The sequence below is a fragment of the Triticum urartu genome, chromosome 5 (genome assembly GCF_003073215.2).
Source record: "Triticum urartu cultivar G1812 chromosome 5, Tu2.1, whole genome shotgun sequence".
In the NCBI taxonomy this organism is placed as follows: domain Eukaryota; kingdom Viridiplantae; phylum Streptophyta; class Magnoliopsida; order Poales; family Poaceae; genus Triticum; species Triticum urartu.
The window spans coordinates 221,555,070-221,568,467 of record NC_053026.1 but is presented as its reverse complement, the minus strand read 5'-3'; the positions used below and the strand labels follow the sequence as shown (position 1 = coordinate 221,568,467).

At 42.8% G+C, this 13,398-nt stretch overlaps 2 protein-coding genes across 3 annotated transcripts; one reads left to right on the top strand and one right to left on the bottom strand.

The window, feature by feature from the left end:
• Positions 1-5,270: 5,270 nt before the first annotated feature.
• Positions 5,271-7,048, top strand: LOC125555832 (B3 domain-containing protein Os11g0156000-like). Of its 2 annotated transcripts, none has more exons than XM_048718665.1 (3): positions 5,271-6,159; positions 6,266-6,449; positions 6,576-7,048. In XM_048718665.1, exons 1-3 carry the CDS (start codon positions 5,556-5,558, stop codon positions 6,580-6,582), a joined length of 795 nt encoding a protein of 264 aa, XP_048574622.1. In that variant the 5' UTR covers positions 5,271-5,555; the 3' UTR covers positions 6,583-7,048. The 2 variants fall into 2 exon arrangements, with proteins under 2 accessions (XP_048574622.1, XP_048574621.1); XM_048718664.1 differs by having other exon boundaries at positions 5,280-6,159; positions 6,570-7,048.
• A 1,654-nt stretch (positions 7,049-8,702) lies between these two features.
• LOC125508449 (pentatricopeptide repeat-containing protein At5g04780, mitochondrial-like) lies at positions 8,703-12,732 on the bottom strand. The gene has a single exon (XM_048673164.1). It carries the CDS (start codon positions 12,369-12,371, stop codon positions 10,611-10,613), a length of 1,761 nt encoding a protein of 586 aa, XP_048529121.1. The 5' UTR covers positions 12,372-12,732; the 3' UTR covers positions 8,703-10,610.
• Positions 12,733-13,398: the final 666 nt, after the last annotated feature.

Below are 13,398 nucleotides of genomic sequence, written 5' to 3'. Positions count from 1 at the left end.
CCAATCTCTACACATACTATTCCCCTTCCTCTCTTCTCCCCATTTCAATTTTTTCTTCTCCCATCTCTTGTTTTTCCCACCAATTTTCTCTAAAAAAACCGCCTCAACAAATGCATGTCTTAGAGCATGTACAGTGGTTAGATAATATGGAATTTTTATGTATCCATGTCATGTAGGCAATAAAGGCATCTTCAACACGGATCACCAAGCGGATCTTTGGACATGTCCGCGGACAGCCCGACCCTCCAACAGTATCTCTCATTTCCAGACCGCGGACTATGACTGACAACAAGCTAGGTAGACGAATAGTTGAAAACTTTGAGAGGGAGACGGGGGTCACGAGACCGTCGCCGCCCATGCCAATGATCCATCGTTGGATGTCATTGTTTAGCTCCGCCAACCAAACCAAAGATTGATGACTCATAGGAAACCCTAATTCCTCTCATGATCTTTTCGCCCCTCTGCATAAAGAGATGTGGCGTCTTGGTTCGGCATTGCAATGTTGTCCCAGCTGGATGTACGTGGTCTCTCCGTGATGTTCTCACCAAAAATATTTATGCGATTTTGTCCACATTCCTTCACTCTTTATTCTCATTTGATGTGCGTGGAATACAATAACCTCCAAAGAGCGGGGCGAGGTAGAACAGAGGGGGTGTGTGTTACCAGGATTGTTTTCAGGGGTTTGTGCGATTTGGTTAGCCACACCCACACGGTACAAAGGAAAAGTGGGGAGTCCAACACTAAGCTAATTAAAAAGTACCCTCTTACTGCCTTGCAGCCACAATGTAGAATGAGCATGCTTGGTTTAATGCCAAATTTGTTATGCTAATGTTTGCCATCTGCCAAATATTGGCTACTAATTGGTGGTTTCCAAATTAAATGGTCTTGCCAACATCACATAAAGTTGCCAATTTTTGGCAAGTCTTAGCTTTGCCAATTTTTGGCTTGCCAAACACATTGGCTAGCCAAATTTTGGTAGCAACCCAAGCATGCCCATTGTTTAGGTATTGACACGGTTTCCAAGTCATTTTGGCCGCCCATTCCACAATACTAATATGTTCTTCAGTAGAGAAAGAAACTCATAAACCATCCATTCAACTTTTGCAAATTAGGAGCGATTACTAGGATGCAGTTGCAAAACTAGTACTTCCTCCGATTCAAAATAAGTGTCGTGGTTTTAGTTGAGTAGCATTTATGGGTATCTTGACAAGATTCCATAACTATATGACCAACTTGGAGCTAAACATGCGTTCTTGATACTCCAACAGATGCTAAGCATAGAGTTAGGAGTAGTTTAATCAAAGTATATGTGTGCCGTGAAGTGGAGTACTAGTACATACATAAAAACGGTTTTGCAGTACATGTAGCTAGTCATCTTTACTGCGTATCTTTATCTGAATGCATGCGCAGAGAAAACAATATCAGAACAGTTTCTAGGGATTAGTAGGAAACAGGATGAACTACAAGGATCAAGGGATCTTACAGAGTAGTGGGGATAGAATTGGGGTCAAAAATCTGTATCATCGCATTCACGAGCTTGTTGGAAATTGGAGAAGAGACAAGAGAGGATCTGTGCGCAGGTCCAATCTTCGATCCTATCTCCAATTCCAGTGTTAGAATATTTTGGCGTTTGGGAACTTGGAGCTCTCCAGCTGCATAGAGCAGCAAGCAGGACGAAAAAAATGCCATGGCCACGTGAGATTACAACCAAGTACTGCGAATAGCAATAAAAATAAAATCATATAAGTAAATCAACTTTGAAGAATAAATAGAATAATAAGAGGTCTAGTGTTAGGAATTAAGAAGCAACTGATGCAACGAACGGAGCGATTAATAATGAGATCCGTTAAATCACCGTTATGATTTGATTCTGGACAGGACTTGCTGACATAACAACGCCCCCTCTTGGTCCCTGCGGTTTCTCCAAAGGCTGACAAACTGAATAACAACGTTAGTTAACATAATCACATGCATTAGTGAGCACACACACAATGAATCTGGCCATGTAATCACATTCAAAACCATGTGATGGAATGCCTGTCTCCAAAGGAGCAAGCAGAGCGACATCGATGGTTTTATCCCTTATAGTTTACGGAATCTGATACAGATCTGCCCTTAAAGTTATAACAAAACAGATCATCTTAATGCTCTGTGCTCCAATCCTGCAACAGCAAGAGGTGCTCCCCATATGCCTAATGCATGATAAAGAAGCACTAATCTCCAAAGGACATCATCTAACACAAGGAGCAGAGTAGTGGCCAGTCGCTTTACCCCCACGCAAGCTGCCACTGTGCCCTGACCAGACCAGGGCAGGTTGTCCTGCGAAGGTTTGAATAGAAATAATGTAGTACTCCAGTATCTGTATCTGTATCTTACAGGAGAGCGGCGTTGCAGAGGTCGAGCGTCAGGTAGCTCGGTATCCCCTTCGTGGGAAAGGGCTTTGCGATTCATTCCTGTCAGCGTTTCGGAGGTATACAGCCCAATATACATCTATACAAATAGTGCCGCCATACAGGATAAGTCTGCCCCGTCTGCCAAAGTTGCAGCAGCAATAAGTGTTGCACTGGCCCAACGAACAGCCAACTTCAAAAAGTATCAATTTTCTATTCGGCTATCTTCTGTGTATGTACCGTCGAGCATTTGTCTCTTTTTATATAAACTAATCTTCAAATTAGTGTGCAATTAGCTACTATTTGTTTAGCAAACAATCAACTAACGCATGCGTTTTTTAAAGAGCTCTCTTAAGATGGTCCCTCTTGCCCCTTAATAGGCATGAGAAATATTTCATTTGTCCATTCATCAAGGATATATTTGACCACACAGAAAATTATAATATGGCAAAAACTTGTCACAAACGAATGTTTAAATTATTTCCAACATCTCTTTCCAATATAACAAAAGTTCACATCTGAACCCCGTACGTATGTGTTGTATCTACCATATGAAGATGAATAATTCTCGCGTTGTAAAATATTGATACATATCCATGTGATCCTAAAAAATTATATACACACTACAAAGAAATTATTATAATTCATCTAGATTGCAACATAATAATCATCGTTAAGTGTACTCGCATCATTCTAAGAGAGCCAATAAGGAAAATAAATGTACACAAGCCATGCTAGGAACCTATATGACTTTTTCTTGTGTGAGAAATATGCAAAACATTCTCTGTTATGCATTATCTTCTCTAACAGAAAAAAAATGTGTTACCCCTCAAAAAAATGTGCAGGAACACTGGTACACATGGTTGCTTTGTTACAAAAAAATTATGATGGTATTTTGACTGCTTTTTGCTATGATTTTGTCATTCATTTTTGGTGTTTTCTAAAACCAAATTCTATGTGTTTAGCTCCCAACTGACAAAATAAAACAAGCATAGACATATATGACAGAACATGACAAACTTCTTATTTCATTTGTTAGACATGATGATAAGGTACGTTAAGAAAAAAAGTTGGAAACAAAATCTGGAATTAATTAGCTCTGATTATTTTATTTTCTTATATACTCATGGCTTAAAAGGAAAGGAAGAAATTATAATAGTTTATTTTCTTAATTATACCGCAACAATGTCCATACTAACCCCCACGCCATCATTAATGGAATATTACCTCGTGTTACCTGCTAAGAGGTACTCCCCGATTTTTATTTACTCCGCATATTATCTTTGACTAAAGTCAAACTTTATAAAGTTTGACCAAGTTTGTAGAAAACCGAAGAACATTTACAACAATAAATTTATATGATGTGAAAATATATTCAATTACGAATCCAATGGTATTTATTTGGTGGTGTATATGTTATTATATTTTTCTACAAACTTGTTGAAAGTAAATTTTGACTTTAGACAAATCTAATATACAGAGTAAATAAAAACGGAGTGGGCAATAGTTATATCAGCCATTAGATAATTAAAATTTAACGGTCTATATTGCTTTGGACCACCTTGAAATTTCTCTAAAAAGAAGTTGTGCCGCCGTTCGGGTGCTAATAACACACGTTCGTCGGTGATTTATCTTTTTTATAAAACTAATTCTCAAATTAGTGTGCAATTAGATGCTGTTTTTTTTAAATAATTAGCTAGTTGTGCCTCTTTTCTTAAAAAAAGTTGTGCCTTCGGGTGCTAATAACACACTTTTATCGCGGATTCCTCTGTTTCTACAAACTAATCCTCTAACTGGTCCGCAATTAGCTACTGTTTTCTAAACAAATAATTAGATAACTGTTCCACTTTTCTAATATGCCTCCTTAACAAAGCTCGCCTAAATCCAACATCTCAAGTGTATCCAAAGATTAAACACAAACACATACATATGTCGTTCTGCGGAAAACAATGAAGCCGCGACAGTGGCATGTGCCTGTTGCCAGCCCACTTGTTCATGCATGTACGGCATGGGGCCTACTTAATACAGCAATATACGGCCTTTTCAGGCAGGTCTGCATATTGTAATACATCCGGCAGCACACATCCCCGTTCGGCGGAGTGGATTAAGAGCGGCCTGCAGACGGGCCTCTGCAGTGCTTTTTCGTATCTTACAGCCACTACTCTCAATTCAATTCATGGTGTGAGACTGTGAGTCCAACCAAAACCAGCTTGGTTACTTTGCTTGGAGGGCCTGTCCTCTTAACAGGTGGTCAGCCATGTCATTCAATGAGACAGGTCTGACAAGCCCTTGATTGTGTTGAATCTGATATCAAGAAAATAGCTGGGGCTAGAGTACTCCATAGTGAATGATAATAAGAGCACACAGCCCATACACCTCAGATGTCACATCTCAAAAGACCCCCTACTGCCCTGAACAAGTTATTGCCTACCAGCTACCCCAAGTGGACAACAGGTATAAGAACTAGGACCAATCTATCGGTCCCTAGGGAACCTCCGTGTCTACACAAGTTACAAATGGCATGGACTCTTGTTGGAAATTGCATTTCTGAATAAGCCAGGACTTTCTTGCACCGTCCCAAGGTCAGATAGAAATTGGATGTCCAACACAGGCACAGCACTGCAGCACCAGAAACCTGGACCTCTATAGGTAGGTTAAAATGAGGAGTTAAGGACAGTGGTCATACTACATCACACTGCATAGGCCCCAACCACCCAGGCACATGGAAAGCAATGGTGGGGCCTACCCCACTGCACCCCCTGGATGGCTGTGATTAGGCCACAATGGCCAGGCACCAACTTTTAAGTACCACCACCTGATCATTCCTCATCAGCTACATTGGAACTATATATTCTAAACTTAGCACCTTTGAAGCCTTTCACTTTGATTCTTCTTGTCTACCTAGGTTAAAATACTAGTACTACCCAGATCAAATGCACCAAGTCCTCCTTACGTAAATACCAATACGTTATGTGTAGACACTAGCTAGACACCTCCAAGCTGTGTAAAGTTCTCCTTGGGAGGCTATAAATGCCTAGCTATGACATATGCATGCTTCTCTACACACAACACCATCTTGCCTCTCCCCTCCTCTCTTCTCTTCTCTCCATTGCCCAACTTTTGCCATAGACAAGAACCTCTAGGTAGCTTTCCTCCAGAGCAGCAATGGCCATGCACCCTCTCTCTCAGGGGCACCCACAGGCCTGGCCATGGGGGGTAGCCATGTACACGAACCTACACTACCACCACCAGTACGAGAGGGAGCACCTGTTCGAGAAACCCTTGACGCCCAGTGATGTGGGCAAGCTCAACAGGCTGGTGATTCCCAAGCAGCACGCGGAGAGGTACTTCCCCCTGAACGGCGGCGACTCCCCCGGCGAGAAGGACCTGCTCCTGTCTTTCGAGGATGAGGCCGGCAAGCCGTGGCGGTTCCGGTACTCGTACTGGACGAGCAGCCAGAGCTACGTGCTCACCAAGGGCTGGAGCAGGTACGTCAAGGAGAAGCAGCTCGACGCCGGAGACATCGTGCACTTCGAGAGGGTGCGCGGCCTTGGCACAGGCGACCGGCTCTTCATCGGCTGCAGGCGTCGTGGCGAGAGCGCGCCGCCACCACCTGTACGTGTACCTCCGCCCGCTCTGAACGCCGGGGAGCAACAGCCTTGGAGCCCGATGTGTTACAGCACGTCAGGATCATACCCTACCAGCCCTGCCAATTCCTACGCCTATCGCCGCTCGGTGGAGCAAGATCACAGCGACATGCTGCATGCAGGTTTGCAGCAATCAAGAACAAAGCACTTGACAACATGCAACATATCTTAGATGCATGTGCTGAAAATTACCCATCTCTTACACCATTCTCCGGTGAATTCTTGCAGGCGAGTCGCAGAGAGAGGCAGACGCCAAGAGCAGCACGGCATCGGCGGCGCCGTCGAGACGTCTCCGGCTGTTCGGCGTCAACCTCGACTGCGGTCCAGAGCCAGAGGCAGAGGCAATAACGCCAACGTACGGCTACACCCACCAGAGCCCCTACGCTGCAGTGGCCACGGTGCCAAGTTACTGGTGAGTACTGCAAAAACATCACCAAGTTCAATTGCATTCATATACATCTAGTAGATATTCAGTAGGACATATAACCAAATTTCTCAAAAGAAAAAATTAAAAATATTTTTTTCACGACAGGGGCAGTTCATAAAGATGATTTGGTTTGAAGCCATTCTTGAGGATCCTGACAACCAGCAGTGAAACCAGCAGTGAAACTAGTTTCTACCAGCCTACTAGGCTACCCTGGACCAAGTGACAAGCTTGAATTGACCCTTTGAAGGAAAAGGAAAAGGAAGAGGAAGTGGAATCCCTTGTTTCCCGGGCAATCTTCCTTCCATCCCCAGAGTACCCTTTTTTCTATGTTTTCTTTCTTCTTGTCTTCCAGAAACCCTACTCGATCACAGTACGGGGCCCTTAGCAGGCGGCAGGTTTCAGGAAACATCAGGTTGAAAAGGAGAGGGGGTGAGAGAGATAGAGGGATGGTGACCCACATGAAAAACAAAAGAAAATGCTTAGCAAGCATATATGCATGTGTCATCTGTATGTAGTGGGTCCAAGATGTATCCTCTCCAGCCTCCTGAAGAAACAAAGTAATATCCCCAATGGGGATTTTGTTCTCTCCCTTCTCTACAGTCTCGCCTCCTCCAGTACTGGTGCTCTACACCTCACGCAATCAATTGGTTTAATGTTTTCAAGTCAAATTCAATGCATTCACCTTAACTTCTCAAAAAAATCAATGCATTCACCTTACCTTCTCAAAAAATTCAATGCATTCGTTCACCTAAGGTAAGCAATGAGTGAGTGTACGGCAATGCAATATGAGTATATGCAATGCAGTTCCCACCGTCTCTAAACAATACGGAGGGTAGTGTGATGGCCAAGATTGATACTGATGTGCCACAAGTGATGCCGACACCTGGGGATGTCCATGCCCTGATCTTTTACTATTCTATTAATAGCCGGTCTCCACCTTTTTGTTCCCTCGGGAAGGAAAAGCTCGGCAGAAGTTTTAGGTGTGCAAGTGGGCTCAATTTGCCCTAATAGGGTACAAAGAAAAAGGATGGCTAAGTTGATGGTCTAAGAGGCAAGTTCCAGATACAAAAGGCCACTAGGCTCCAATAATCAACAAGATTCCCCGCAGCACGTATCAAAAGGAAAATTGGAGATCTGCCTCCTGCTTTTGTTGCCTATGTTAGAAAGGCTTGTACGAGGCAAACTACAGGTTATTGTTCCGCCGGCCCTGCCAATTATTGAAAGTAGAAGATGCCTGGAGAAACATGGCCTAACTCAACTGACGTGGCCCCATTATCTCTTAATTATATAGGATTAAACAGTAGCTAGCTGTAAAACAATACTTGGACTCGTGTCCACTTGTGAAACACACCAAAGCTAAAAACAAAGTAGCTGAAGAACCTAGATTAAACCCTGTGTTACCATGCTCACCTAATTTGGTGCAAGACCGCATCTTAGTATGCAGACTGCACAACTGCAAGTTGCCTGAGTGATAACGGTTTATAATTGCTAAATGCAGTACGGATAGAGTATTGAACACGGTGCTAGGATACTGACCTGGTTCAGTGAAAAAGATGAATGAGATGCAGGCTTCAGATTCATCTGAATGGAACTCGCAGCAATTTTGGTAGTGATGATTGAACCTATAGGTTAACGACCGTATCAACAGCAAGATTTCCTGTCTGCTAGCAAGAGCAGGAGCCATGTTCTAATACAAAATAGCACGCACTTCGGTGTGTGTTCGAGAGAAAAAGAACAGGAGCCATGTGCAGCGGGGTTTTCCCTGATGACAATGAACCTTATCCAGGGCACTCCAGGGCTGCATGATTAACACCTTTGAACACCAAATTGTTTATCTTCATTAGTACCAAAGATGCATGTGAGTGCCATAATGGTAAAGCAGACCCTTACTTGGTCTACGTAAAGCATACCAAGAAAAAGAGGTTGTCTTTTAATGGAAAAGAAAAGAACTATAAAAGGAAGTAACCGCTAAGTAAAAACTAATCACATTACCCACGTAAAATTGTACAGCTAAGGGCCTATTGATGCCCACACGCAAAATACCACCATTCCAAGTAGGGCCTAAAGCTCAAGTTTCATTTCGGTGTAGGAAGGTTTGGCCTGTTTGGTTTGTGCCCAAACAGAGCACTGAAACCAAGTCAAATTTTGGCAGTACCAAAATCTAGGTCCACAAATTGGCTGTCCAGTTTAGAAATCAAACAGCGTAAAAAAACTTGTAAGCATGGGCAATTCTAATCAAAGTTATTTTGGTAAGACAAATGTTGGTTCCCAAGAGCCTGAGACAAAACAGCCATAACCAAGAATACGACAACCCAATGACTGTAAATTTGCAGGCGAGGAATGGAAACCACCAGCAGATTAGACAACCATATGAGATGAGGACGCATAACATACGCCCTTGTATAATGGACTACAGGACTACCAAAGGCTTGACCCAGAAAATTGGCGTGTTAGGGGCCAACTCAAACTGGACGTACAGAATGCTATGGTATACCCATCAGGCATCAGGCACAAGATCTCTTTCCTTCAAGAAGCTGCTGCCTTCTGAAGTTCATGATGCTTGGTCCAAAGTTCATGATGCATGGTCCACAAAGAATGGCTAACCTGATGAATGGTCCACTATCATATGTCTTGTTTCCTTTTCCATGGGCCCTGCTAGTGGTTCTAGACGCCAGCTTTTGTACACACACAGTACTTTCCTTGAGAAACAGTTGTAACATGCGCAGATGGTGGACCAGTGGGGACTCTGCAGGAACCAGAGCTGCCTGGTTGTATCACGATGCAAAAAACATGCACATCTACTAAGTAGTAAGTCGTAAGGATGACAAATGACAAGGACATGCATCTTATTTTCGACAACAAGGACAGACATCTTCACTGTATTGAATTATTGATACTTTGCTATGTTATACCGTAGTACAAGGAGATGAAAAGATGTACATATTATTGATGGGGTATGCCTCAAAGTAGCAACATTCTAGACTAACTAAGAGCAACTCCAACCAAAGCTGCAAACAGGTCGGCATCGCCAATTCTGGAGGAAATGCATCAAAAACAGACTCCAGCATGACCAGGAGGATGTGACAGTAAGACGATATGGTTAACAGAAACGGAAGTGACAAGATTTGTCAGAAGTAGAGGAAGTATCAGACAACAAGTTTTATCTAGTGCTGCACAGAAGAAACCTCGGGTTATTTGGTAATAAAATGGGAACCAGTGTGTTGGTGTTATTTCAAAAATATCAACTGCTTTCCTCCTTGTCATGCTGGAGCAAACCCTAGAATGGCAGATTATTATAACTTGTGAACTGAAAGCTCACAAAAAAGTATAGTTGTCCTAGCATATGAGCAAAGCTCCAGGGAAACTTAGTTTTCAATATTAAAGCTATAACAGAACATTTGCTATGGTGAATTGAAACAAATATGAATAATTGGATTTGAAACCTGCAGTGGTAGGTTTTACTCATTTTTTGTAGCCACGAATTGCTAGTACAAATTATGTTCAAATGCAAGATATATAAATACAGTATAGGGAATGAACTGTTCCAGAAATTGAATATGTCAGGAGTAGTGCTAGGGGAAGGAGACCAAGATATACCACTTTCCAGGGTTCATCACTGTTGGAGTGGAAAGCGTGACAAGAAAGATTCGATCATAAGGACTCGGAGCTGGAACCACAATGTGCATCAGCTGGTACAGTTCTCAATAATTACACTGGTAGTACCAAGTAAGTGGCATAGCAGACTTCTTCACGCACTGAATCAAGCAAGTGTTGAGGTGAGAAGAATCCCATATCTATTTCTGTAAGAACAAATCTTGCATCCACTTCCTATGTATATCTTTGTTGGACCACGGAAAAATATGTAGCTCGTCATGTACAAGATACAGCTTTGTTGGTGACGCAGTCTATTCAATTAACGAAGGGCTTGCATCCACTTCCATTTCTTATGCACAGATCAGACGATAGTGTTGATATTACATTCAATGGAGCCAGCAGCATGACATTATTGACTTGAATGGCAAAACTATCAAGATCAGTCCTGACAAAGACATTTAGTGTTGCAGTGCCACTACTGACAGGCAATAATTTGCTACATGAATAGAGTACCACTGGTAGATGACTACCATTCTCCAATTCAGCCTTACATCACCAAAAGTCCCCGCAAGAACATGAGCCATCCTTAAAATGGTGAAATCTATTGGTATCTCTGACAATGAAAAGATGTTTGGTAATATGGGCTGCAACCTTCATGAATGAATGACAGTCCCCGCATATCCTAAGGTTCTTGTGTATTATAATTGGTATATTAGGAGGTAAGCTGATTAACCCAAAAGCAAGTGCTAACTTCTCACTGTGATGTTTAAGCAGATCCTCTTTTTGGTCGTCATGAACATCATGCAGATCACATTCTATTTTGGTTATGTGAGCAATTTTTTTCATATCGTGATAAATTTCCTCCAGCTTATTGTAGATATCAGTGATTGCTGGGTGCTTTCTCTCTCCAACAACAAAGACATGGATTTTGCCCTTTGCTTCAATCCAACTCCTGCCCATTTCTTTCTTTGCACCACTATCCTTCAAATATTTCCTTGCCATCAGAACATTCTCCCAGTTCCCGCTGGCAGCATATACATTTGAGAGCAAAACATGGTTCCCTCCATTGTCAGGCTCAAGTTGGAAAAGCTGTTCGGCAGCTATTCTGGCTAAGTCACTATTATTGTAGTTTCTGCATGACCCAAGCAAAGATCCCCACATAGAAGCAGTTGGCTCAAATGGCATTTTGTGAAGCAATTCCCAGGCCTCATCAGTCTTCCCAGATCGACCCAGAACATCAACCATACAAGAATAGTGAAGGACATTAGGTTCAACAGTCCGATCAGATATTAGCAGGTTAAAGTAGTGACGACCCTCTTCAACTAAACCTGCATGACTGCACAGTGACAACATGGAGAGATAGGTAACTTCGTTTGGAAAAATACGTAACTGGTGCATTTTCTCAAAGAGGATCATAGCTTCCCAAGAATGGGCATGCCTCGAAAAACCAGCAATCATTGCATTCCATATGACCACATTCTTCTGTTCCATATAAGCAAACAGTGCATAAGATTTTTCAATCTGGCCACACCTTGCATACACATCCACAAGAGATGCTGCCACAAAGAAGTTCCCATGAAAACCACATTTCACAATAACTGCATGCAGTTGTGTCCCTTCAATTTTCAATGCTAAGCTTGCACATGCGCTAATGATAGCAGAAAGAGTGAATTCCGTCAATTTTACTCCTTCCCTTTGGGCATTCCGAAATAAACATAATGCTTCTTCGTGAAGACCATTCTGCACATATCCTGCGAACAATGAACTCCATGTAACTAAAGTTTTATCAGGCATCTTCTCAAAAACCCAGCAGGCATCCTTAATCATATTACATTTTGCATAAACATCTAGAATTGCTGTCCCAACAAAGCTGTTTGAGTCCAATGCAAGCTTGAATGCAATAGTGTGTAATTGTTTGCATTCATTGATAGCATATTTTGCAGCGCATGCACAGATTGTGCTGGATAAAGTAAATTCAGTCAGTTGTCTCCCTTCTCGGTGCATCCTTTGAAAAAGCTTCAGAGCTTGTACATCCTCTCCACTCTGAGTATATCCAGCAATCATGGTATTCCATGAGACTATGCTTCTGGCAAGCATTCCATCAAAAACATGACGAGCACAATCATTCCGACCACATTTCGTGTACAAGTTGATTAGAATATTGCATGTTAGAGTATCTGTTACCAGACCAAAATGAATGGCTAGCCCATGGCAGCTTTTCCCAACCAGGAGGGACCTCCGCTTTGCACATAGTTGCAGATGCTCATGGAGCACCACAAACATGTCAATCAAAATTTCTGTCAATCCTACCATGCCTTTTATCCTTTAGGGAATTGTTATGGTTGCGCATATTACAAAAAAAAAACGAGTAGCAAGACACATTCCAGACCATACTAACTTGGACATTTCCTGTTCTGATTTATGGCAGGGTACTTAAACGGAATGCCCGTCCATGGAAATCAGCTACTGATACATCCAGATTATGACTGAAAAGGAGAACTTCGCCAACCAAATTTGCACTGCTTTCTGATGACTCGCAGAAAGGGATAACTAATCTGAAATATGTTTAGATGCCGTCAAGAGCACATCACTTTTCTGCAGGATGGCATGGAAACTTCTCTAATTAGTCCACCTTTACAAATTCCTGATATTAGAATCTCTGGAAGATAAGCAAATCAGTCACAACTATATGATCATCATCGCGCTTTGATGCATCTTAAGAAAGCAGATATGATCCTGATAAAATCCAGGCAGGTTAAAGTATATAAATTTTCATGGCAAGGGCATAAGGAAATGTGATGGGTTCTGCTAAAGCACATGCTAATACGTCTAAAAATAAAAATATTTGATTCAAATGACAAGAAGAACCAGGAATTAGCGCCAAGTGAGCTTCTTGCTTCTCAAACATTCGAATGTGTGCGGGAGGTGGTACAGTACTGGCCCTAGGAAGTTAACGACAGTACTCTGGTGGTAGTAGAAATTGAGAGCTAACTTAAAGCCAGGGTTCCTTTCAAATTTTCAGCATCAGGGTTGTGTTCCATTTGAAATAAGGATCTAAGGAGGAAGTGGGGTGAATGAGCTCTCGCGACGCCCATGGCGACAAGGCCTGTAGCTCCTCTGCGGCCCCGCTACCCACCACCACCTGCACTGCGACCACTCCAGGCTGTAGCGGCCACCCCTCGGAGGACCCCGGTGAGCCGCCTCCTCTCCCGACCAGCGGCAACGTTGAGACCGCCCGCAGCAGCGATGTCCGCCCTACCGTTCCCGCCCCCGTCCACCGCCCAGGTTAGGCCTTCCGGTCCCGTGTTCTCCGGCAGTTCCATTCCGGGCCGTCGTTCGA